The sequence below is a fragment of the Rhinoraja longicauda genome, chromosome 22 (assembly GCF_053455715.1).
Source record: "Rhinoraja longicauda isolate Sanriku21f chromosome 22, sRhiLon1.1, whole genome shotgun sequence".
NCBI classification, from domain to species: Eukaryota; Metazoa; Chordata; class Chondrichthyes; order Rajiformes; family Arhynchobatidae; genus Rhinoraja; species Rhinoraja longicauda.
The window spans coordinates 192,548-219,520 of NC_135974.1; the positions used below are offsets into that span (position 1 = coordinate 192,548).

At 56.3% G+C, this 26,973-nt stretch overlaps 1 protein-coding gene across 1 annotated transcript; it reads left to right on the forward strand.

Moving 5' to 3' along the window:
• The first annotated feature begins 2,987 nt into the window (after positions 1-2,987).
• Positions 2,988-25,676, forward strand: LOC144604316 (elongation factor 1-alpha 2-like). The gene is given in 6 exon segments (XM_078418550.1): positions 2,988-3,168; positions 7,015-7,311; positions 14,983-15,093; positions 15,095-15,134; positions 17,041-17,297; positions 25,434-25,676. Coding segments are annotated over 6 exon segments (1,128 nt in total). The 5' UTR covers position 2,988.
• Positions 25,677-26,973: the final 1,297 nt, after the last annotated feature.

Genomic DNA, 26,973 nt, shown 5'->3' on the forward strand with positions numbered 1-26,973 from the left:
GGCCCACAGTGGCCCACCTCATTTGGCCCACAGTGGCCCATCTCATCTGCCTCGATATAATCCATATCCCTCCATTCCATGCATTTCCACTTGCCTATCCAAAAACCTCCTAAACACCACTATGTATCTGCCTCCACCACCACCCCCCCCCGGCAGCACGTTCCATCCAGCCCCCCCGCGGCAGCACCCCCTCCCCACCGGCAGCACCCATCCCCCAACAGCACGTTCCAGCCCCCCCCCCAGCAGCACCCCCCTCCGGCAGCACGTTCCAGCCCCCCCCCCCCCGGCAGCACCCCTCCCCCCAACAGCACGTTCCAGCCCCCACCCCCGGCAGCACGTTCCAGCCCCCCCCCCCCCGGCAGCACCCCCCCCCGGCAGCACCCCCCCCCCCCCCGGCAGCACCCCCCCCAACAGCACGTTCCAGCCCCCCCCCCCGGCAGCACCCCCCCCAACAGCACGTTCCAGCCCCTCTCCCCGGCAGCACCCCCCCCAACAGCACGTTCCAGCCCCCCCCCCGGCAGCATCCCCCCCAACAGCACGTTCCAGCCCCCCCCCCGGCAGCACCCCCCCCAACAGCACGTTCCAGCCCCCCCCCCGGCAGCACCCCCCCCCGGCAGCCCCCCCCGGCAGCACCCCCCCCAACAGCACGTTCCAGCCCCCCCCCCGGCAGCACCCCCCCAACAGCACGTTCCAGCCCCTCTCCCCGGCAGCACCCCCCCCAACAGCACGTTCCAGCCCCCCCCGGCAGCATCCCCCCCAACAGCACGTTCCAGCCCCCCTCCCCGGCAGCACCCCCCCCAACAGCACGTTCCAGCCCCCCCCCCCCCGGCAGCACCCCCCCAACAGCATGTTCCAGCCACCCCCCCCCAACAGCACGTTCCAGCCCCCCCCCCCCCCGGCAGCACCCCCCCCCAACAGCACGTTCCAGCCCCCCCCCCCCCGGCAGCACCCCCCCCAACAGCACGTTCCAGCCTCCCCCCCCCCCCGGCAGCACCCCCCCCAACAGCACGTTCCAGCCCCCCCCCCGGCAGCCCCCCCCCGGCAGCACCCCCCCCAACAGCACGTTCCAGCCCCCCCCCCCCGGCAGCACCCCCCCCAACAGCACGTTCCAGCCCCTCTCCCTGGCAGCACCCCCCCCAACAGCACGTTCCAGCCCCCCCCCGGCAGCATCCCCCCCAACAGCACGTTCCAGCCCCCCCCCCCGGCAGCACCCCCCCCAACAGCACGTTCCAGCCCCCCCCCCCCCAGCACTCCCCCCAATAGCACGTTCCAGCCCCCCCCCCCCCAGCACCCCCCCCAATAGCACGTTCCAGCCCCCCCCCCCCCGGCAACACCCCCCCCAACAGCACGTTCCAGCCCCCCCCCCCCCCGGCAGCACGTTCCAGCCCCCCCCCCCCCAGCACCCCCCCCAATAGCACGTTCCAGCCCCCCCCCCCCCGGCAGCACCTCCCCCCAACAGCACGTTCCAGCCCCCCCCCCCGGCAACACCCCCCCCAACAGCACGTTCCAGCCCCCCCCCCCCCCGGCAGCACGTTCCAGCACCCACCACCCTCTGTGTAAAACATAACTTGCCTGCACGTCTCCTTTAAACTTCACTCACTTTAATGCTCTGTCCTCCAGACTTTAGAGACAGCCCACGGAAACAGGCCCTACACACTAGGGACAATTTACAATTTTACCAAAGTCAATTAACCTACAAACCTGTACGTCTTTGGAGTGTGGGAGGAAACCGAAGCACCCGGAGAAAACCCACGTGGTCACGGGGAGAACGTACAAACTCCGTACAGACAGCACCGGTAGTCAGGATTGAACGCTGTACAGAGTCTCTGACGCTGTTAGCGAGCAACTCTACCACTGTGCCACTGTAATACTGTGCCACTGTAATACTGTGCCCACTGTGCCTCTGTGCCTCTGTGCCCACTGTGCCTCTGTGCCCACTGTGCCTCTGTAATACTGTGCCCACTGTGCCTCTGTGCCCACTGTGCCTCTGTGCCCACTGTGCCTCTGTGCCCACTGTGCCTCTGTAACACTGTGCCCACTGTGCCTCTGTGCCCACTGTGCCTCTGTGCCCACTGTGCCCTCTGTGCCACTGTAATACTGTGCCTCTGTGCCACTGTAATACTGTGCCCACTGTGTCTCTGTGCCCTCTGTGCCACTGTAATACTGTGCCCACTGTGTCTCTGTGCCCTCTGTGCCACTGTAATACTGTGCCTCTGTGCCACTGTAATACTGTGCCCACTGTGTCTCTGTGCCCACTGTGCCTCTGTGCCCACTGTAATACTGTGCCCACTGTGCCTCTGTGCCACTGTAATACTGTGCCCACTGTGCCTCTGTGCCCACTGTGCCTCTGTGCCCACTGTAATACTGTGCCCACTGTGCCTCTGTGCCCACTGTGCCTCTGTGCCACTGTAATACTGTGCCCACTGTGCCTCTGTGCCCACTGTAATACTGTGCCCTCTGTGCCACTGTAATACTGTGCCCACTGTGTCTCTGTGCCCACTGTAATACTGTGCCCTCTGTGCCCACTGTAATACTGTGCCCACTGTGCCTCTGTGCCCACTGTAATACTGTGCCCACTGTAATACTGTGCCCACTGTAATACTGTGCTACTGTGCCTCTGTGCCACCCATTCACATTTCCATCCAGGGGGAAATGTTCTGACTATCTACCTTATCCTTGCCTCATAATTTATTGAACTTCTATCAGATTTCCCTGCAACCTGAACTCCAGAGAAACCAGTCTGTCTGTTCACCCTCTCCCCTGATCCAGACAGCGTTCTGCCAAACCTCTGTACCCTCCCCAAAGCCTCCAAAGAAACTGTGGATGCTGCTTTAATACAAAAAAAGACACAGAGTTGGAGTAACTCAGCGGGTCAGGCAGTATTTTGGGTCGAGAACTGAAACACACCTGTCCAAGTTCTCCAGAGAGTTACTCCAGCACTTTGTGCCTTTTCCCCAACAATGCCACTTGTATTCTGCTCTGCCGCAGATGGGAAAGGGCTCCTTCAAGTACGCCTGGGTTCTGGACAAGCTGAAAGCAGAGCGTGAGCGAGGAATCACCATCGACATCTCCCTGTGGAAGTTCGAAACACAAAAGTACTACATCACCATCATTGACGCACCTGGGCACAGGGACTTCATCAAGAACATGATCACCGGCACCTCCCAGGTCAGTTGCTCCCCCCGAGTAACATGCGGTACCCCACCCCTCCCCCACCCCAACCCCCTCCCTCCTACCTCCTCCATCCCCCTTCAACACCCCTTTCCCACCCCCCTCCCCCACCCCCTCCCCCACCCCTCCCCACCACCCCTCCCCACCACCCCTCTACCCCCTCCACCCCACCTCAACGCCCCCTCGCCCACCTCCTGCTCAACCTCCACCCCCCCTCAACCCCCTCCGCACACCCTCTCCCTCCCCCACCCCACCCCTCTACCCCCTCCACCCCCCCTCAACACCCCCTCCCCATCCCACCCCCCTCAACGTTGAAGGGGGAAGAGGGGGTTAGGGATGGGGAAGAGGAGGGAGTTGGGAGGGGGAAGTGGAGGGGGAAGAGGAGTGGGGAGAGGGGGTTGGGAGGGGAGGGGAGGGGGTTTGGGAGGGGGTTGGGGAGGAGGAGAGGGGGGTTGGGGAGAGGGGGGGTTGGGGAGAGGGGGGGTTGGGGAGGGAGTTGGGGGTCTTGGTGAAACATAGAAACATAGCAAATAGGTGCAGGAGTAGGCCATTCGGCCCTTCGAGCCTGCACTGCCATTCAATATGATCATGGCTGATCATCCAGCTCAGTAACCTGTACCTGCCTTCTCTCCATACCCCCTGATCCCTTTAGCAAAAAGGGCCACATCTAACTCCCTCTTAAATATAGCCAATGAACTGGCCTCAACTACCTTCTGTGGCAGAGAATTCCACAGACTCACCACTCTGTGTGAAGAAATGTTTTCTCATCTCGGTCCTAAAAGACTTCCCCCTTATCCTTAAGCTGTGACCCCTGGTTCTGGACTCCCCCAACATCGGGAACAATCTTCCCGCATCTAGCCTCTCCAACCCCTTAAGAATTTTATATGTTTCTATAAGATCCCCCCTCAGTCTTCTAAATTCCAGCGAGTACAAGCCCAGTCTATCCAGTCTTTCCTCATATGAAAGTCCCGTCATCCCAGGGATTAATCTGGTGAACCTTCTCTGTACTCCCTCTAAGGCAAGAACGTCTTTCCTCAGGTTAGGAGACCAAAACTGCACATAATACTCCAGGTGCGGTCTCACCAAGGCCCTGTACAACTGCAGCAGAACCTCCCTGCTCCTAAACTCAAATCCTCTTGCTATGAATGCCAACACACAATTCGCTTTCTTCACTGCCTGCTGCACCTGCATGCTTGCTTTCAGTGACTGGTGCACCATGACATCCAGGTCACGTTGAATCTCCCCTTCTCCCAATCGGTCACCATTCAGGTAATACTCTGCTTTCCTGTTCTTGCCGCCAAAGTGGATAACCTCACATTTATCCACATTATATTGCATCTGCCATGCATTTACCCACTCGCCTAATCTATCCAAGTCACTCTGCAGCCTCCTAGCATCCTCCTCGCAGCTCACACTGCCACCCAGCTTCGTGTCATCCGCAAACTTAGAGATATTGCACTCAATTCCCTCGTCCAAATCATTAATATACACTGTAAATAACTGGGGTCCCAGCACTGAGCCTTGCGGTACCCCACTAGTCACTGCCTGCCATTCCGAAAAGGACCCGTTTATTCCTACTCTTTGCTTCTATCCACCTCAACACTGAACCCCCAATACCGTGTGCTTTAAGTTTGTACACCAATCTCCTATGTGGGACCTTGTCGAAGGCCTTCTGAAAGTCCAGATATAACACATCGACTGGTTCTCCCTTATCCACTCTACTAGTTACATCCTCGAAAAATTCTATAAGATTCGTCAGACATGATTTGCCTTTGGTAAATCCATGCTGACTTTGTCCGATGATTTCACCACTTTCCAAATGTGATGCTATCACATCTTTAATAACTGACTCTAGCATTTTCCCCACTACCGATGTTAGACTAACTGGTCTATAATTCCCCGTTTTCTCTCTCCCTCCCTTTTTAAAAAGTGGGGTTACATTAAGCTTCCCTCCAGTCCTCAGGAACTACTCCAGAATCTAAAGAGTTTTGAAAAATTATCACTAATGCATCCACTATTTCTGAGGCTACTTCCTTAAGCACTCTGGGATGCAGCCTATCTGGCCCTGGGGATTTATCTGCCTTTAATCCATTTAATTTACCTAACACCACTTCCCGACTAACCTGGATTTCCCTCAGTTCCTCCATCTCATTAGACCCCCGGTCCCCCGCTATTTCCGGCAGACGGTTTATGTCTTCCTTAGTGAAGACAGAACCAAAGTATTTGTTCAATTGGTCTGCCATCTCCTTGTTCCCTATGATCAATTCACCTGTTTCCGACTGCAAGGGACCTACATTTGCCTTAACTAATCTTTTTCTCTTGACATATCTATAAAAGCTTTTGCAGTCAGTTTTTATGTTCCTTGCCAGTTTTCCCTCATAGTCTATTTTCCCTTTCCTAATTAAGCCCTTTGCCCTCCTCTGCTGGACTCTGAATTTCTCCCAGTCCTCTGGTATGCTACTTTTTCTGGCTAATCTGTATGCTTCATCTTTTGTTTTAATACTATCCTTGATTTCCCTTGTTAGCCACGGATGCACTACCTTTCCTGGTTTGTTCTTTTGCCAAACTGGGATGAACACTTGTTGTAGTTCATCCATGCGACCTTTAAATGCCTTCCATTGCATGTCCACCGTCAACCCTTTCAGCATCAATCGCCAGTCTATCTTGGACAATTCACGCCTCATACCCTCAAAGTTACCTTTCTTTAAGTTCAGAACACTTGTTTCTGAATCAACTTTGTCACTCTCCATCCTAATGAAGAACTCTACCATATTATGATCACTCTTGCCCAAGGGGCCTCGCACAACAAGACTGCTAACTAACCCTTCCTCATTACTCAATACCCAGTCTAGAATGGCCTGCTCTCTCGTTGGTTCCTCGACATGTTGGTTTAGAAAACCATCTCTCAAACATTCCAAGAAATCCTCTTCCTCAGCACCTCTGCCAGTTTGGTTCACCCAATCTATATGTAGATTGAAGTCACCCATTATAACTGCTGCACCTTTAGTGCACGCATTTCTAATTTCCTGCTTGATGCCATCCCCAACCTCACTACTGCTGTTAGGTGGCCTGTACACAACTCCCACTAGCGTTTTCTGCCCCTTAGTGTTTCGTAGCGATTCCACTTCCTCCAAGCTAATGTCCTTCCTTTCCACTGCTTTAATCTCCTCTCTAACCAGTAACGCTACCCCACCTCCTTTTCGTTTCTGTCTATCCCGCCTGAATATAGAATATCCCTGGATGTTGAGCTCCCAGCCTTGGTCACCCTGGAGCCATGTCTCCGTAATCCCAACTATATCATATTCATTAATAACTATCTCCACATTTAATTCATCCACCTTATTACGTATACTCCTTGCATTGAGACACAAAGCCTTCAGGCTTGTTTTTACAACTCTCTTACCCCTTATACAATTATGTTGAAAAGTGGCCCTTTTTGATTTTTGCCCTGGATTTGTCTGCCTGCCACTTTTACTTTTCACCTTGCTACCTGTTGCTTCTACCCTCATTTTACACTCCTCTGTCTCTCTGCTCCTGCTCCCATCCCCCTGCCACATTAGTTTAAATCCTCCCCAACAGCACTAGCAAACACTCCCCCTAGGACATTGGTTCCATTCCAGCTCAGGTGCAGCATGTAGGTGGGGTTGGAGGGCGCAGGGTAGGGGCCGGTGCGTTGTGGGGTCAGGGGTCGCAGTGTCAGGGGTCAGGGTTGGGAAGTGTAGAGTCAGGGGTCAGGGGTTGAGGTGTCAGGGGCTGGTGTCAAGGGTCAGGGTTGTGGTGTCAGGGGTTGTGGTGTCGGGTGTCAGGGGTCGGGGTGACTGTGCTCGTTGCCCCCTGCCCCAGGCGGACTGTGCGGTGCTGATTGTGGCGGCAGGCGTGGGTGAATTTGAGGCGGGCATCTCCAAGAACGGTCAGACGCGGGAGCACGCATTGCTCGCCTACACGCTGGGGGTCAAGCAGCTGATCGTGGGCATCAACAAGATGGACTCCACCGAGCCTCCCTACAGCGAGAAACGCTACGACGAGATTGTCAAAGAGGTCAGCGCCTACATCAAGAAGATCGGCTACAACCCCAGCGCCGTGCCCTTTGTACCTGTCAGCGGCTGGCACGGAGACAACATGCTGGAGGCCTCGCCCAACGTGAGTACCCATGTACCCCCCACCCCACGTACCCCCCCACCCCACGTACCCCCCCCACCCCACGTACCCCCCCCACCCCGTGTACCCGCCCACCCCGTGTACCCGCCCCACCCCGCGTACCCCCCCACCCGCGTACCCCCCCACCCCGCGTACCCACCCACCCCGCGTACCCCCCCACCACGCGTACCCCCCCACCACGCGTACCCCCCACCACGCGTACCCCCCCACCACGCGTACCCCCCCACCACGCGTACCCCCCACCCCGCGTACCCCCCCACCCCGCGTACCCCCCCACCCCGCGTACCCCTCCATCCAGCGTACCCCCCCATCCCGCGTACCCCCCCACCCTGCGTATCCCCCACCACGCGTACCCCCCCACCCAGCGTACCCCCCCACCACGCGTACCCCCCCACCACGCGTACCCCCCACCACGCGTACCCCCCACCACGCGTACCCCCCCACCACGCGTACCCCCCACCACGCGTACCCCCCATCCCGCATACCCCCCCACCCTGCGTACCCCCCACCACGCGTACCCCCCACCCCGCGTACCCCCCCACCCCGCGTACCCCCCCACCCCGCGTACCCCCCCACCCCGCGTACCCCCCCACCCCGCGTACCCCCCCACCCCGCGTACCCCCCCACCCCGCGTACCCCCCCCACCCCGCGTACTCCCCCCACACTGCTTACTCCCCCCACCCTGCTTACCACCCGAGTACGCCCCGGGTCTTAAACTAAATAGTGGGGGTGGGTTTCAAATGGGATAAACAAGGATGGAGTTAAAGGGAAAGAGAGTATAGGAAAAGTTAAGAAAGACCCCAGAATTAACGGGACAGAAAGCTCATGAAGCAATAGGAGAGAATGGCCAAGTGTGAAAGGTGAGGTGAGCAAAGGGTTAAAAGTATTATATATGAATGCGCGAAGTATAAGAAGTAAAGTAGATGAGCTTGAGGCTCAGTTAGAGATTGGTAGATATGACATTGTGGGGATTACAGAGACGTGGCTGCAGGAGGATTGGGCCTGGGAACTTAATATTCAGGGTTATACATCCTATAGAAAGGATGTCTGAAGAAGGGTCTCGACCCGAAACGTCACCCATTCCTTCTCTCCTGAGATGCTGCCTGACCTGCTGAGTTACTCCACCATTTTGTGAATAGATACCTTTGATTTGTACCAGCATCTGCTGTTATTTTCTTACACTATAGAAAGGACAGGCAGGTGGGCAGAGGCAGTGGGTAGCTCTGTTGGTGAGGGACAAAATTCAGTCCCTTGCGAGGAGTGACATAGGGACTGACGATTGACTGTGGATAAAGTTGAGGAATTATAAAGGTAAGAAGACACAAATTGGTGTTATCTACAAACCCCCAAACAGTAGCCTGGAAAGAGGGTGTAACTGGCATGTAATAAAGGTAATGCCACTGTGGTGATGGGGGATTTCAATATGCAGGTAGACTGGGAAAATCAGGTTAGTTCTGGACCCCAAGAAAGAGAGTTTGTAGAGTGCCTCCGAGATGGATTCTTAGGGCAGCTTGTAATGGAGCCTACCAGAGAAAAGGCAATTCTGGATTTAGTGTTGTCCAATGAACCAGATTTGATGAGAGAACTCGAGGTAAAGGAACCGCTTGGAGGTAGTGATCATAATATGCAATCTGAGAGGGAGAAGGTTAAATCAGAAGTGTCAATGTTGCAGTTGAACAAAGGGGACTATGAAGGCATGAGAGAGGAGCTGGCCAAGGTCGACTGGAGAGGGATCCTAGCAGGAATGACGGTGGAACAGAAATGGCAGGAATTTCTGGGCATAATCTGGAAGATGCAAGATCATTTCATTCCAAAGAGGAAGAAAGATTCAAAGGGGAGTAGGAGGCAACCGTGTCTGACAAGGGAAGTTAGGGATGGAATAAAACTAAAATAAAAGATGTATAACACAGCAAAGAGTAGCAGGAAGCCAGAGGAGTGGGCAATGTTCAAAGGACAACAGAAGACAGCAGAAAGGGCAATGCAGGCTGAAGAGATGAAGTACGAGGGGAAGTTGGCAAGAATATAAAGAAGGACAGTAAAAGCTTCTTTAGGTATGTTGAGAGAAAAAGATTAGTAAAGACAAATGTGGGTCCCTTGAAGGCAGAAACGGGTGAAATTATTAAGGGTAACAAGGAAATGGCAGAAGAGTTGAACAGGTACTTTGGATCTGTCTTCACTAAGAAAAACACAAACAATCTCCCAGATGTACTGGAGGGCAGAGGATCAAGGGAGACAGAGGAACTGAAAGAAATTTGCATTAAGCGAGAAATATTATTGGGTAGACTGATGGGAGTGAAGGCAGATAAATCCCCAGGGCCTGGTGGTCTGCATCCCAGGGTACTCAAGGAGGTGGCTCTAGAAATTGTGGGCGCATTGGTGATCATTTTCCAATGTTCAATAGGGCAGGACCTTCACAGTGAATGGCAGAGCCCTGGGGAATGTTGTAGAGCAGAGGGATCTAGGAGTGCAGGTACATAGTTCTTTAAAAGTGGCATCACAGGTAGATAGGGAGTGTTATAGAGCAGAGCAATCTAGGAATGCAGGTACATAGTTCTTTAAAAGTGGCGTCACAGGTGGCCAAGAAGGTTTTTGGAAAATTGACCATCATCAGTTAACATATTGAGTAGAGAAGTTGGGAGGTCATGTTACAGTTGTACAAAATGTGGGTGAAGCCACATTTGGAGTATTGCATTCAGTTTTGGTCACCTTGCTATAGGAAGGATGTTGTTAAGCTGGAAAGGGTACAGAGAAGATTGATGAGGATGTTGCCAGGACTGGAAGGTCTCAGCTTTCGGGAGAGGTTGAGCGGAACTTTATTTTGTCGAGTGCAGGATGCTGAGGCGTGATCTTTTTAGAGGTACAAGAGGTACAAGGTCATGAGGGGAATAGATGAGGTGGATGCACAGTCTTCTACCCAGAGTGTGCAAGGTTAAGGCAGGGAATATTGGTTAAGGAGGTAGTTGAGGCAGGGAATATTGCAACGTTTTAAAGACATTTGGACAGGTACAGGACAGGTTTAGTGGGATATGGACCAAACGCAGGCAGGCGTGTAGTGTAGCTCAGAGTGGGTGGGCAGGTTGGGCTGGAGGGCTTGTTTCCACACTGTCATCTGATCTGACAGAGGTTTCTGGAATGTTCCGTGTTTGGCCTGAGCAGGTCTATATATATATCCCGTGGCCGGTGGGGGAGGGGAGGGAGTGTTGGGTTTCCGCCACCCCGGTGGTGATGGGCAGAGACAGTGATCATCCCTGGGGGGGGGGGGCATTCCTGGCAGTGCTGGCACATTCCCAAGCAGATTAAAAATAACACCGGCTTTGCCCGGCCTTGTAGGGGCATTTGCCCAGCCACCCGCCCTGACACAGAAACACGGAATCACAAAAACACGGAGACACGGAGTCACAGAAACACGGAATCACAGAAAAACACAGGGAAACACAGAAACACGGAAAACATGAAAACACGGAAACATGAAAACACGGAATCACAGAATCACAGAAAAACACAGGGAAACACAGAATCACGGAAAAACACAGGGAAACACAGAATCACGGAAAAACACAGGGAAACTCAGAAACACAGAAACATGAAAACACGGAAACATGAAAGCACGGGGAAACACAGAAACACAGGGAAACACAGAAACACGGAATCACGGAAACACAGAAACACGGAATCACAGAAACACAGAACAATAGAAACACAATAGACAATAGGTGCAGGAGTAGGCCATTCGGCCCTTCACAGAACACAGAAACACAGAACAATAGAAACACAGAAACACGGAATCACAGAATCATAGAAACATAGACAATAGGTGCAGGAGGAGGCCATTTGGCCCTTCCAGCCAGCACCGCCATTCATTATGATCATGGCTGATTATCCACAATCAGTAACCCGTACCTGCCTTCTCCCCATATCCCTTGATACCACTAGCCCCTAGAGCTCTATCTAACTCTCTTTTACATTCATCCAGTGATTTGGCCTCCACTGCCTTCTGTGGCAGAGAATTCCACAAATTCACAACTCTCTGGGTGAAAACGTTTCTTCTCACCTCAGTTTTAAATGGCCTCCCCTTTATTCTTAGACTGTGGTCCCTGGTTCTGGACTCCCTCAACATTGGGAACATTTTTCCTGCATCTAGCTTGTCTAGTCCTTTTATAATTTTATACGTCTATTAGATCCCCTCATCCTTCTAAACTCCAGTGAATACAAGCCTAGTCTTTCCAATCTTTCCTCATGTGACAGTCCCTCCATCCCAGGGATCAACCTTGTGAACCTACGCTGCACTGCCTCAATTACAAGGATGTCCTTCCTCATATTAGGAGACCAAAACTGCACACAATACTCCAGATGTGGTCTCACCAGGGCCCTATACAACTGCAGAAGAACTTCTTTGCTCCTGTACTTAAATCCTCTTGTTATGAAGGCCAACATACCATTAGCTTTCTTCACTGCTTGCTGTATCTGCACGCTTACTTTCAGTGACTGGTGTACAAGGACATCCAGGTCTCGCTGCACTTCCCCTTTACCTAACCTAACCTCCATTGAGATAATAATCTGCTTCCTTATTTTTGTCGCCAAAGTGGATAACCTCACATTTATCTATATTATACTGCATCTGCCACACATCTGCCCACTCACTCAACCTGTCCAAGTCACCCTGCAACAGTTCACACTGCCACCCAGCTTTGTGTCATCTGCAAACTTGCTAGTTCCCTCTTCTAATTCCCTCTTCCAAATCATTAATATATATGGTAAGCAGTTGCGGCCCCAACACCGAGCCTTGCGGCACTCCGCTCACCACTGCCTGCCATTCCGAAAAGGACCCGTTTACTCCCACTCTTTGCTTCCTGTCTGCCAACCAATTTTCTATCCATGTCACCACCCTACCCCCAATACCATGTGCTCTAATTTTAGTCACCAATCTCCCGTGCAGGACCTTATCAAAGGCTTTCTGAAAGTCTAGATACACTACATCCATTGGCTCCCCTTCATCCATTTTACTTGTCACATCCTCAAAAAATTCCAGAAGATTAGTCAAGCATGATTTCCCTTTCATAAATCCATGCTGACTTGGACTTATCCTTTTACTGCTATCCAAATGTACCATTATTACCTCTTTAATAATTGACTCCAGTATCTTCCCCACCACCGATGTCAGACTAACTGGTCTATAATTCCCCGTTTTCTCTCTCGCTCCTTTCTTGACAAGTGGGATAACATTAGCTATCCTCCAATCCACAGGAACTGCTCCTGGTCCTGCCCTAATGTCCTGGCCTTCTGTGCCTTCTGCCAGACGGGAGAGGGAGAGCCAGGCCGGCACAGTGGCGCAGCGGTAGAGTTGCTGCCTCAGCGCCAGAGAGCCGGGACCCATCCCGACTATGGCGGCACGGTAGCGCAGCGGTAGAGTTGCTGCTTTACAGCGAATGCAGCGCCGGAGATTCAGGTTCGATCCTGACTACGGGTGCTGCACTGTAAGGAGTTTGTACGTTCTCCCCGTGACCTGCGTGGGTTTTCTCCGAGATCTTCGGTTTCCTCCCACACTCCAAAGACGTACAGGTATGTAGGTTAATTGGCTGGGTAAAGGTAAAAATTGTCCCTAGTGGGTGTAGGATAGTGTTAATGTGCGGGGATCGCTGGGCGGCACGGACTTGGTGGGCCGAAAAGGCCTGTTTCCGGCTGTATATATATGATATGATATGATATGATATGGGTGCTGTCTAGTGTGGAGTTTGTATGTTCCCCCTGTGTCAGCGTGAGTTTTCTCCAAGATCAGTTTCCTCTCGCACTCCAAAGACGTACAGATTTGTAAGTTAATTGGCTTCTGTAAAATTGTAAATTGTCCCAGGTGTCATAGAGTCATAGAGTGATACTGCATGGAAACAGGCCCTTCAGCCCAACTTGCCCACACCGGCCAACATGTCCCAGCTACACTAGTCCCACCTGCCCGCGTTTGGCCCATATCCCTCTAAACCTGTCCTATCCATGTACCTCTCTAACAGTTTCTTAAATGATATAACATATATAACAATATATAACAACTACAGCATGGAAACAGGCCTGTCCGGCCCTACCAGTCCACGCCGACCATTCTCCCTGACCTAGTCTCATCTACCTACACTCAGACCATAACCCTCCAATCCCCTCCTATCCATATACCTATCCAATTTACTCTTAAATAATAAAATCGAGCCTGCCTCCACCACTTCCACCGGAAGCCCATTCCATACAGCCACAACCCTCTGAGTAAAGAAGTTCCCCCTCATGTTACCCCTAAACCTTTGTCCCTCAATTCTGAAGCTATGTCCCCTTGTTGGAATCTTCCCCACTCTCAAAGGGAAAAGCCTACCCACGTCAACTCTGTCCGTCCCTCTCAAAATTTTAAAAACCTCTATCAAGTCCCCCCTCAACCTTCTACGCTCCAAAGAATAAAGACCCAACCTGTTCAACCCTCTCTCTGTAGCCTAAGTGCTGAAACCCAGGCAACATTCTAGTAAATCTCCTCTGTACCCTCTCCATTTTGTCGACATCCTTCCTATAATTTGGCGACCAGAACTGCACACCAGTCCCAGCGTCAACTACCTCCTCTGGCAGCTTGTTCCATACACCCACCGCCCTTTGTGTAAAAAAAGTTACTCCTCAGATTCCTATTAAATCTTTTCCCCTTCACGTTAAACCTATGTCCTCTGGTCCTCGATTCCCCTACTCTGGCCAAGATGCTCTACCCGATCTATTCCTCTCATGATTTCGTTCACCTCTATAAGATCACCCCTCATCCTCCTGCGCTCCAAGGAATAGAGTCCCAGCCTACTCAACCTCTCCCTATAGCTCAGAACCTCCATGGCAACATCCTCGTAAATGTTCTCTGAACCCTTTCAAGCTTGACAATATCTTTCCTATAACATGGTGCCTAGAACTGAGCACAATATTCTAAATGCGGCCTCACCAACGTCTTATACAACTGCAACATGACCGCCCAACTTCCAAATTCAATGCTCTGACTGATGAAGGCCAAAGTGCCAAAAGCATTTTTGACCAGCTTATCTACCTGCGACTCGACCTTCAAGGAACCATGCACCTGTACTCCGAGATCCCTCTGCTCTACAACACTACCCAGAGGCCTACCATTCACTGTGTAGGTCCTGCCCATGTTGGACACCAAAATGCAACACCTCACACTTCTCTGTATTAAATTCCATCAACCATTCCTCTGCCCACCTGGGATCCAGATCCTGCTGCAATCGTTCACAACCATTTTCACTATCTGCAAAACCACCCACTTTTGTATCATCAGCAAACTTGCAAATCTTGCCCTGTATGTTCTCATCCAAATCATTGATGTAGATGACAAACAGTAATGGGCCCAGCACCGAACCCTGAGGCACACCACTCATCACAGGCCTCCAGTCCGAGAAGCAACCTTCCACCATCTTCCTTCCATGGAGCCAGTTTGTTATCCAGGTGTGTAGGATAGCACTGGTATATGGGGTGATCGCTGGTCGGCACCGAATGGATGGGCCAAAGGGACTGTTTCCACGTTGTATCATTAAAGTCTAAATTCTAAAGAATTAGTGGGGTGGGACCTCTGCTCCCCCGGCGCTGACCCCTGTGCTGACCTCTGCCCTTTCACCTCTGCCCTGCTGGTGTGGACAGATGCCGTGGATCAAGGGCTGGAAGGTGGAACGCAAGGAGGGCAACGCGAGTGGCGTGACACTGCTGGAGGCTCTGGACACCATCCTGCCCCCCTCCCGGCCCATCAACAAGCCCCCTCCGCCTACCCCTGCAGGACGTCTACAAGATCGGCGGTGAGGGGTGGGCAGGGAGGTGGGGAAGGAGGGGTGGGAGGTGTAGGGGAGGGGGTTATAGGGGGAGGGGGTGTGGGGGAAGGGATGAGGTGTAGGGGGAGGGGGGGTGTAGGAGAGGGGGTTATGGGGTAGAGGGGTTATGGGGTAGAGGGGTTATGGGGTAGAGGGGGGAGGGGGGTGTTGGGGGAAGGATGAGGTTTGGGGGGAGGATGAGGTTTCGGGGGTGGGATGAGGTGTGGGGAGTGTCAGGGGAAGGAGTGAAGGGAGGGTGTGTCGGGGAGGGATGAGGGGTGTAGGGGGAAGGGGTGTTTCGGGGGGAGGGGGGTGTAGGCGGAAGGATGAGATGGGGGGTGTCGGGGGAGGGGAGGGGGGTATCGGGGGAATGGAGGGGGGTGTTGGGGGGAGGGGTGGGGGGTGAAGGGAGAGGGGAGGGAGGTGTAGGTGGAGGGGAGGAGGGTGCAGGGGGGGTGTAGAGGGAGGGGGTGTAGGGGGTGGGGAGGGGGTGTAGGGGGAGGGGAGGACGGTTTGGGGGACGGGAGAGGGTGTAGGGGGAGGGATGAGGTGGGGTGTGTAGGGGGAGGGGAGTGGGGTGTAGGGAGGGGGGGTGTAGGGGGAGGGGAGGGGAGGGGGTTAGGGGGAGGGGAGGATGGTTTAGGGGAGGGGAGAGGGTGTAGGGGGAGGGGAGGGGGGTGTAGGGGGAGGGGGGGTGTAGGGGAGGGGAGGGGGTGTAGGGGGAGGGGAGGGGATGTAGGGGGAGGGGAGGGGGGTGTAGGGGGAGGGGAGGGGAGGAGGGTGGAGGGGAGGGATGAGGTGGGGGGGTGTAGGGGGAGGGGAGTGTGGTGTAGGGGGAGTGGGGTGTAGGGGGGGGAGTGGGGTGTAGGGGGAGGGGAGTGGGGTGTAGGGGGAGGGGAGTGGGGTGTAGGGGGAGGGGAGTGGGGTGTAGGGGGAGGGGAGTGGGGTGTAGGGGGAGTGGGGTGTAGGGGGAGTGGGGTGTAGGGGGAGGGGAGTGGGGTGTAGGGGGAGGGGGGTGTAGGGGGAGGGGGGTGTAGAGGGAGGGGAGTGTAGGGGGAGGGGAGGGGAGGGGGGCATAGGGGGAGGGGGTGTAGGGGGAGGGATGAAGTGGGGCGGTGTAGGGGGAAGGGAGTGGGGTGCAGGGGAGGGGAGGGGGGTGTAGGGGGAGAGATGAGGTGGGGGGGGGTATAGGGGGAGGGGAGTGGGGTGCAGGGGGAGGGGAGTGGGGTGCAGGGGGAGGGGAGGGGGGTGCAGGGGGAGGGGAGTGAGGTGCAGGGGAGGGGAGTGGGGTGCAGGGGGAGGGGAGGGGGGTGCAGGGGGAGGGGAGTGGGGTGCAGGGGGAGGGGAGGGGGGGAGGGATGAGGTGGGGGGGTATAGGGGAAGGGGAGTGGGGTGCAGGGGGAGGGGAGTGGGGTGCAGGGGGAGGGATGAGGTGGGGGGGGTGTAGGGGGGAGGGGGATTGACGGCTGATGATGGGTGCAGACGGTAACCCTCTGCAGAGGACGTGACACCCCTTGACCTCAGTGACCCTGTGCATTTGGTCAGGGGTCGAGACAGTGACCCTGACCCCTGACCTTTTTCTGTGCTTTACCCAGTGATTGGCACAATGACCTATGACCCAGTCCCTGTGACCCTGACCCCACCATGCAGGGATTGGCATGGTGACCTGTGACCCTGTGACCCGGACCTTGTGATTGGCATGGTGACCTGTGACCCTGAACTTGCCCCCTGACCCTGTGACTCTGCAGCAAGGATTGGCATGGTGACCTGTGACCCCTGCGGTAGGGATCAGCAGTGACCTGTGACCCTGCCTCTGACCCTAACCCATGACTGGCATGGATTGGCATGGTGACCTGTGACCCTGGCCCCTAACCGTGTGCCGTTTGCCGGGCAGGGATCGGCACGGTGCCCGTGGGCCGGGTGGAGACGGGCGTGCTGAAGCCGGGCATGGTGGTGACGTTTGCGCCGGTGAACATCACCACGGAGGTGAAGTCGGTGGAGATGCACCACGAGGCACTGGCTGAGGCGATGCCTGGCGACAACGTGGGCTTCAACGTCAAGAACGTGTCCGTCAAGGATGTACGCCGTGGAAACGTGTGTGGGGACAGCAAGAACGACCCACCCATGGAGGCCTGCACCTTCACCGCCCAGGCACGGCACCCATGGGAGGGGTGGTGGGGAGGGATCGCCCAGGCATGGCACCCATGGGGGGGGGGTGGTGGGGAGGGATCGCCCAGGCATGGCACCCATGGGGGGGGGGTGTGGTGGGGAGGGATCGCCCAGGCATGGCACCCATGGGGTGGGGGGATCGCCCAGGCATGGCACCCATGGGGGGGGGATAGCCCAGGCATGGCACCCATGGGGGGGGGGGGGTGGGGGGATCGCCCAGGCACGGCACCCATGGGGGGGGGGTGTGGTGGGGGGATCGCCCAGGCACGGCACCCATGGGTGGGGGGATCGCCCAGGCAAGGCACCCGTGGGGGGTGGGGAGGGATCGCCCAGGCAAGGCACCCGTGGGGGGGGGGACACCGTCCAGGCAAGGCACCCATGGGGGGGGGATCGCCCAGGCACAGCACCCATGGGGGGGGGGGATCGTCCAGGCAAGGCACCCATGGGGGGGGGGATCGCCCAGGCATGGCACCCATGGGGGGGGGGATCGTTCAGGCAAGGCACCCATGGGGGGGGGGGATCGCTCAGGCACGGCACCCGTGGGGGGGGACACCGTCCAGGCATGGCACCCATGGGGGGGGGGGGGGGGTCATGGGAGATTTCAGTATGCAGATAGACTGGATTTGTGGAGTGCCTCTGAGATGGATTCTTAGAGCAGCTTGTACTGGAGCCCACCAGGGAAATTCTGGATTTGGTGTTTTACAATGAACCAGATTGGATAAGGGTATTTATTCACAAAATGCTGGAGTAACTCAGCAGGTCAGGCAGCATCTCAGGAGAGAAGGAATGGGTGACATTTCGGGTCGAGACCCTTCTTCAGACTGATTTTCAGTCTGTTTCAGGGAGTTTCAGGTAACGGAACCACTAGGAGGTAGCGACCACAATATGATAAGATTTAACCTGCAATTTGAGGGGGAGAAAGTGAAATCGGATGTGCAATATTACAACTGGTCAAAGGGGCCTACAGAGGCAGGAGGGAGGAGCCGACCAAGGTTGACTGGAAAGGGACCCTAGCAGGAATAAAGGTGGAACAGCAATGACAGGAACTTCTGGGAACAATCCAGAAGATGCAGGATCATTTCAATCCAATGAGGAAGAAAGATTCTAGGGGGAGAAAGAGGCGACGGTGGCTGACAAGGGAAGTCCAGGACAGTATGAAACTAAAAGAGAAGAAGTATAACGGAGTAAAGATGAGCGGGAAGCCAGAGGATTGGGAAGCTTTTAAAGAACAACAGAAGGTAATTAAAAAGGCAATACAGGGAGAAAAGATGAAATACGAAGGTAAGCTAGCCAGTAATATAAAAGGGTAGCAAGAGTTTCTTCAGATATATAAAGAGTAAGAAAGAGGCAAGAGTGGACATTGGACCGATGGGGACTGATGGGAGAAGTGATAATGGGGAATAAAGAAATGGAGTTGAATAACTTTTTACATCAGTCTTCACAGTGGAAGACACCAGCAACGTGCCTGAAATGCAAGAGGTCAGGGGGTGGGTTAGTGGAGTGGTGATTACTGGGGAGAAGGTGCTTGGGAAGCTGAAAGGCCTGAAGGTGGATAGGTCACCTGGACTCAGAATAAAAGGACATTCCTTTTGGAAAGAGATGAGGAGGAATTTCTTTAGTCAGAGGGTGGTGAATAGAAACATAGAAACATAGAAAATAGGTGCAGGAGGAGGCCATTCGGCCCTTTGAGCCAGCGACGCCATTCATTGTGATCATGGCTGATCGTCCACAATCAATAACCCTTGCCTGCCTTCTCCCCATATCCCTTGATTCCACTAGCCCCTAGAGCTCTATCTAACTCTCTCTTAAATCCATCCAGTGATCCATCCACTGCCCTCTGTGGCAGAGAATTCCACAAATTCACAACTCTCTGAGTGAAAAACATTGGGAACATTTTTCCTGCATCTAGCTTGTCCAGTCCTTTTATAATTTTATATGTTTCTATAAGATCCCCTCTCATCCTTCTAAACTCCAGTGAAGACAAGCCTAGTCTTTCCAATCTTTCCTCCTATGACAGTCCCGCCATCCCAGGGATCAATCTCGTGAACCTACGCTGCACTGCCTCAATTACAAGGATAGAAACATAGAAATATGGAAAATAGGTGCAGGAGTAGGCCATTCGGCCCTTCGAGCCTGCACTGCCATTCAATATGATCATGGCTGATCATCCAGCTCAGTAGCCTGTACCTGCCTTCTCTCCATACCCCCTGATCCCTTTAGCCACAAGGGCCACATCTAACACCCTCTTAAATATAGCCAATGAACTGGCCTCAACTACCTTCTGTGGCAGAGAATTCCACAGATTCACCACTCTCTGTGTGAAAAAAAACGTTCTCATCTCGGTCCTAAAAGACTTCACCCTTATCCTTAAACGGTGACCCCTTGTTCTGGACTTCCCCAACATCGGGAACAATCTTCCTGCATCTAGCCTGTCCAACCCCTTAAGAATTTTGTAAGTTTCTATAAGATCCCCCTCAATCTTCTAAATTCCAGCGAGTACAAGCCGAGTCTATCCAGTCTTTCTTCATATGAAAGTCCTGCCATCCCAGGAATCAATCTGGTGAACCTTCTCTGTACTCCCTCTATGGCAAGAATGTCTTTCCTCAGATTAGGAGACCAAAACTGTACGCAATACTCCAGGTGTGGTCTCACCAATGCCCTGTACAACTGCAGCAGAACCTCCCTGCTCCTATACTCAAATCCCCTCGCTATGAATGCCAACATACCATTCGCTTTCTTCACTGCCTGCTGCACCTGCATGCCTACTTTCAATGACTGGTGTACCACAACACCCAGGTCTCGTTGCATCTCCCCTTCTCCTAATCGACCACCATTCAGATAATAGTCTGCTTTCCTGTTCTTGCCATCAAAGTGGATAACCTCACATTTATCCACATTATACTGCATCTGCCATGCATTTGCCCACTCACCTAACCTATCCAAGTCACGTTGCAGCCTCCTAGCATCCTCCTCACAGCTAACACTGCCCCCCAGCTTTGTGTCCTGCCTCAAACAAGGAGACCGAAACTGTACACAATACTCCAGATGTGGTCTCACCAGAGCCCTATACAACTGCAGAAGAACCTCTTTACTCCTATACTGAAATCCTCTCGTTATGAGGGCCAACATGCCATTAGCTTTCTTCACTGCCTGCTGTACCTGCACGCAAACTCATTGCCACAAACAGCTGTTGTGGAGGCCAAGTTCATGATATTCTTAAGGCTGAGATTGACAGATTCTTGATTAGTACGGGTGTCAGGGGTCATGGGGAGAAGGCAGGAGAATGGGGTTGAGAGGGAAAGATAAATCAGCCATAATTCAATGGCGCAGTAGACTCCATGCGCCGAATGGCATAATGCTGCCCCTATCACCTAAGGACATGAGAAAGATGAGGAGGGATTTCTTTAGTCAGAGGGTGGTGAATCTGTGGAGAAGGCAGGGGAATGGGGTTAAGGGGGGAAGATAGAGGGGGTGATCAGTGTGGGGGACTTTGGAATGGGACAGGGACAGGTACATGGATAGCACAGGTTGAAAGGGATATGGGCCAAACGTGGGCAGGTGGGGCTGGAGTATGTTGGGGCATGTTGGGCCAAACGTGGGCAGGTGGGGCTGGAGTATGTTGGGGCATGTTGGGCCAAACGTGGGCAGGTGGGGCTGGAGTATGTTGGGGCATGTTGGGCCAAACGTGGGCAGGTGGGGCTGGAGTATGTTGGGGCATGTTGGGCCAAACGTGGGCAGGTGGGGCTGGAGTATGTTGGGGCATGTTGGGCCAAACGTGGGCAGGTGGGGCTGGAGTATGTTGGGGCATGTTGGGCCAAACGTGGGCAGGTGGGGCTGGAGTATGTTGGGGCATGTTGGGCCAAACGTGGGCAGGTGGGGCTGGAGTATGTTGGGGCATGTTGGGCCAAACGTGGGCAGGTGGGGCTGGAGTATGTTGGGGCATGTTGGGCCAAACGTGGGCAGGTGGGGCTGGAGTATGTTGGGGCATGTTGGGCCAAACGTGGGCAGGTGGGGCTGGAGTATGTTGGGGCATGTTGGGCCAAACGTGGGCAGGTGGGGCTGGAGTATGTTGGGGCATGTTGGGCCAAACGTGGGCAGGTGGGGCTGGAGTATGTTGGGGCATGTTGGGCCAAACGTGGGCAGGTGGGGCTGGAGTATGTTGGGGCATGTTGGGCCAAACGTGGGCAGGTGGGGCTGGAGTATGTTGGGGCATGTTGGGCCAAACGTGGGCAGGTGGGGCTGGAGTATGTTGGGGCATGTTGGGCCAAACGTGGGCAGGTGGGGCTGGAGTATGTTGGGCCAAACGTGGGCAGGTGGGGCTGGAGTATGTTGGGGCATGTTGGGCCAAACGTGGGCAGGTGGGGCTGGAGTATGTTGGGGCATGTTGGGCCAAACGTGGGCAGGTGGGGCTGGAGTATGTTGGGGCATGTTGGGCCAAACGTGGGCAGGTGGGGCTGGAGTATGTTGGGGCATGGTGGGCCAAACGTGGGCAGGTGGGGCTGGAGTATGTTGGGGCATGTTGGGCCAAACGTGGGCAGGTGGGGCTGGAGTATGTTGGGGCATGTTGGGCCAAACGTGGGCAGGTGGGGCTGGAGTATGTTGGGGCATGTTGGGCCAAAGGGTCTGTTTTCACGCAGTATGATAATCAAGACAAACTCAGTTACAACAGGTAGAGCAAAGGGGAAGATACAGAGTGCTGAATATACTTCTCAGCATTGTAGCGCATCAGTTCCACAGACAAAGTCCAATGTCCACAATGGTGAATCGGACAGTATTCTAGCTTTGGGAAGGAATAGAAAGAGTGAATGCACTTTTACCTGGAGTAAGGTGAGAGATTTAAAGATTTAATAGCAATCTGAGGGGGAACTTTTTCACTTTGAGGGTGGAGGGCAGATGGAACGAGTTGACAGAGGGGGTATTTGAGGCAGGTGCTACAACAATGTTTAATGTGCTATTAAACAGTACATGGACAGGACAGCTTTAGAGGGATATGGGGCAAACGCAGACAGATGAGACTAGTGTAGATGGGGATGTTGGTGGGTGTGGGCAAGTTTGGCCCGTGAGAGAAGGGCAACAATGCCGAGAGGGGAGGGAGTGGGCTCCTTGGCCTTTTGGAACTGACCTCTCTCATTGGGTGCAGGGAGTGGGTTACCGGGGAGGGGGTTTAGCCGGTGGTGGAGGGGGTTTAATTTGAACCAGCTCCCTGGTTCAGGGGCTGGTGGGGGGTGGGTGTTACCCAGGGGGAGAGGGGGTTTAGCCGGTGGTGGGGGGAGGAGGGTGGGTGTTACCCACGGGGAGAGGGGGTTTAGCCGGTGGTGGGTGTTACCCATGGGGGGGTGGGGGTTTAGCCAGTGGCGGGGGGTGGGTGTTACCAGGGGGGGGGGTGGGGGTTTAGCCAGTGGCGGGGGGTGGGGGTAACCCATGGGGGGTGGGGGTTACCCATGGGGGGTGGGTGTTACCCATGGGGGGTGGGTGTTACCCATGGGGGGTGGGGGTTTAGCCAGTGGTGGGGGGTGGGTGTTACCCAGGGGGGGAGGAAGGTTTGCGGTGGTGGGGGGTGGGTGTTACCGCGGGGGGGGGGTTAGCCAGTGGTGGGGGGTGGGTGTTACCGCGGGGGGTGGGGGTTTAGCCAGTGGCGGGGGGTGGGGGTTACCCGGGGGGGGGGTGGGGGTTTAGCCAGTGGCGGGGGGTGGGGGTTACCCATGGGGGGTGGGGGTTACCCATGGGGGGTGGGGGTTACCCATGGGGGGTGGGGGTTTAGCCAGTGGTGGGGGGTGGGGGTTTAGCCAGTGGTGGGGGGTGGGGGTTTAGCCAGTGGTGGGGGGTGGGTGTTACCCAGGGGGGGAGGAAGGTTTGCGGTGGTGGGGGGTGGGTGTTACCGCGGGGGGGTTAGCCAGTGGTGGGGGGTGGGTGTTACCCGGGGGGGGTTTAGCCAGTGGCGGGGGGTGGGTGTTACCCGGGGGGGGGGGGTTTAGCCAGTGGCGGGGGGTGGGTGTTACCCGGGGGGTGGGGGTTTAGCCAGTGGCGGGGGGTGGGTGTTACCCGGGGGTGGGGGGTTTAGCCAGTGGTGGGTGTTACCCGGGGGGTGGGGGTTTAGCCAGTGGCGGGGGGTGGGTGTTACCCGGGGGGGGGGGGTTTAGCCAGTGGTGGGTGTTACCCGGGGGGTGGGGGTTTAGCCAGTGGCGGGGGGTGGGTGTTACCCGGGGGGGGGGGGTTTAGCCAGTGGCGGGGGGTGGGTGTTACCTGGGGGGTGGGTGTTACCCGGGGGGGGGGGGTTTAGCCAGTGGTGGGGGGTGGGTGTTACCCGGGGGGTGGGGGTTTAGCCAGTGGCGGGGGGTGGGTGTTACCTGGGGGGTGGGGGGTTTAGCCAGTGGTGGGTGTTACCCGGGGGGTGGGGGTTTAGCCAGTGGCGGGGGATGGGTGTTACCCGGGGGGGGGGGGGGGGGTTTAGCCAGTGGTGGGTGTTACCCAGGGGGGGAGGAAGGTTTGCGGTGGTGGGGGGGTGGGTGTTACCCAGGGGGTGGGTGTTACCCGGGGGGTGGGTGTTACCCGGGGGGTGGGTGTTACCCGGGGGGTGGGTGTTACCCAGGGGGGGAGGAAGGTTTGCGGTGGTGGGGGGGTGGGTGTTACCCGGGGGGTGGGTGTTACCCGGGGGGTGGGGGTTTAGCCAGTGGCGGGGGGTGGGTGTTACCTGGGGGGTGGGGGGTTTAGCCAGTGGTGGGTGTTACCCGGGGGGTGGGGGTTTAGCCAGTGGCGGGGGATGGGTGTTACCCGGGGGGGGGGAGGGGGTTTAGCCAGTGGTGGGTGTTACCCAGGGGGGGAGGAAGGTTTGCGGTGGTGGGGGGGTGGGTGTTACCCAGGGGGTGGGTGTTACCCGGGGGGTGGGTGTTACCCGGGGGGTGGGTGTTACCCGGGGGGTGGGTGTTACCCAGGGGGGGAGGAAGGTTTGCGGTGGTGGGGGGGTGGGTGTTACCCGGGGGGTGGGTGTTACCCGGGGGGTGGGTGTTACCCGGGGGTGGGTGTTACCCGGGGGGTGGGTGTTACCCGGGGAGTGCGTGTTACCCGGGGGGTGGGTGTTACCCGGGGAGTGCGTGTTACCCGGGGGGGGTGGGTGTTACCCGGGGGGTGGGTGTTACCCGGGGGGTGGGTGTTACCCGGGGGGTGGGTGTTACCCGGGGGGTGGGTGTTACCCGGGGAGTGCGTGTTACCCGGGGGGTGGGTGTTACCCGGGGGGTGGGTGTTACCCGGGGGTTGGGTGTTACCCAGGGGGGGAGGGAGGTTTGCGGTGGTGGGGGGGTGGGTGTTACCCGGGGGGTGGGTGTTACCCGGGGGGTGCGTGTTACCCGGGGGGGTGGGTGTTGCCCAGGGGGGGAGGGAGGTTTGCGGTGGTGGGGGGGTGGGTGTTGCCCAGGGGGGGAGGGTGTTACCCGGGGGGTGGGTGTTACCCGGGGGGTGCGGGTTACCCGGGGGGTGGGTGTTACCCGGGGGGTGGGTGTTACCCGGGGGGTGGGTGTTACCCGGGGGGTGGGTGTTACCCGGGGGGTGGGTGTTACCCGGGGGGTGGGTGTTACCCAGGGGGGGAGGGAGGTTTGCGGTGGTGGGGGGGTGGGTGTTACCCGGGGGGTGGGTGTTACCCGGGGGGTGCGTGTTACCCGGGGGGGTGGGTGTTGCCCAGGGGGGGAGGGAGGTTTGCGGTGGTGGGGGGGTGGGTGTTGCCCAGGGGGGGAGGGAGGTTTGCGGTGGTGGGGGGGTGGGTGTTGCCCAGGGGGGGAGGGAGGTTTGCGGTGGTGGGGGGGTGGGTGTTACCCGGGGGGTGGGTGTTACCCGGGGGGTGCGTGTTACCCGGGGGGGTGGGTGTTACCCAGGGGGGGAGGGAGGTTTGCGGTGGTGGGGGGGTGGGTGTTACCCGGGGGGTGGGTGTTACCCGGGGGGTGCGTGTTACCCGGGGGGGTGGGTGTTACCCAGGGGGGGAGGGAGGTTTGCGGTGGTGGGGGGTGGGTGTTACCCGGGGGGGTGGGTGTTACCCAGGGGGGGAGGGAGGTTTGCGGTGGTGGGGGGGTGGGTGTTACCGTGGGGTGGGGTACTGACCTGTGCCGTGTGTCGGTGATCTGCCCACAGGTGATCATCCTGAATCACCCCGGGCAGATCAGTGCCGGCTATTCACCGGTCATTGACTGCCACACTGCCCACATCGCCTGCAAGTTTGCCGAGCTGAAGGAGAAGATCGACCGGCGCTCCGGGAAGAAGCTGGAAGACAATCCCAAAACCCTCAAGTCTGGAGACGCCGCCATCGTGGAGATGAGCCCCGGCAAGCCCATGTGTGTCGAGAGTTTCTCCAAGTACCCTCCTCTCGGTGAGTGACTCCAACCCCTAATCCACACCCCCTAATGCCTGACCCACACTGACCCCTGACCCACACCCCGAACACCTGACCCACACTGACCCTTGACCCACACCTGCCAATGCCTGACCCACCCTGACCCCCAGCAAGCCCATGTGCGTGGAGAGTTTCTCCAAAGTACCCCCCACTCTGTTCCCCGCCTTAACACCTGAACCACGTCCCCTGACCCCTGCCCACACACCCTGACCCCTGATCCCTACCCCACGCCCCCCGATCCATGGCTGCCCGGCAACGGCTGTCGAAGTGGAGCGGCGCACAGCAAAACATCAGTAGAGCAGAATGCTGTGGTATAGATCTCCACACCCCGCCCGGCACCATGCCCACGCTGACCAACATGCCCACGCTGACCAACATGCCCCATCTACACTGGTCCCACCTGCCCCACACTGTCCAACATACCCGCACTGACCAACATGCCCCATCTACACTGGTCCCACCTGCCCCACACTGACCAACATGCCCCATCTACACTGGTCCCACCTGCCCCACACTGACCAACATGCCCCATCTACACTGGTCCCACCTGCCCCACACTGTCCAACATACCCGCACTGACCAACATGCACGCGCTGACCAACATGCCCGCGCTGACCAACATACCCGCACTGACCAACATGTCCACACTGACCAACATGCCCACACTGACCAACATGCCAGTGCTGACCAACATGTCCACACTGACCAACATGTCCACACTGACCAACATACCCGCTCTGACCAACATGCCCGTGCTGACCAACATGCCCGCACTGACCAAAATGCCCACACTGACCAACATGCACTCACTGACCAACATGCCCACACTGACCAACATGCCCACACTGACCAACATGCCCACACTGACCAACATGCCCTCACTGACCAACATGCCCACACTGACCAACATGCCCCCACTGACCAACATGCCCACACTGACCAACATGCCCACGCTGACCAACATGCCCACGCTGACCAACATGCCCGTGCTGACCAACATGCCCGCGCTGACCAACATGCCCGCGCTGACCAACATGCCCGCTCTGACCAACATGCCCGCACTGACCAACATGTCCACACTGACTAACATACCCGCACTGACTAACATACCCCATCTACACTGGTCCAACCTGCCCGTGCTGACCAACATGCCTGCGCTGACCAACATGCCCGCCCTGACCAACATGCCCCATCTACACTGGTCCCACCTGCCCGCACTGACCAACATGCTCGCAGTGACCAACATGCCCCATCTACACTGGTCCCAACTGCCCGCACTGA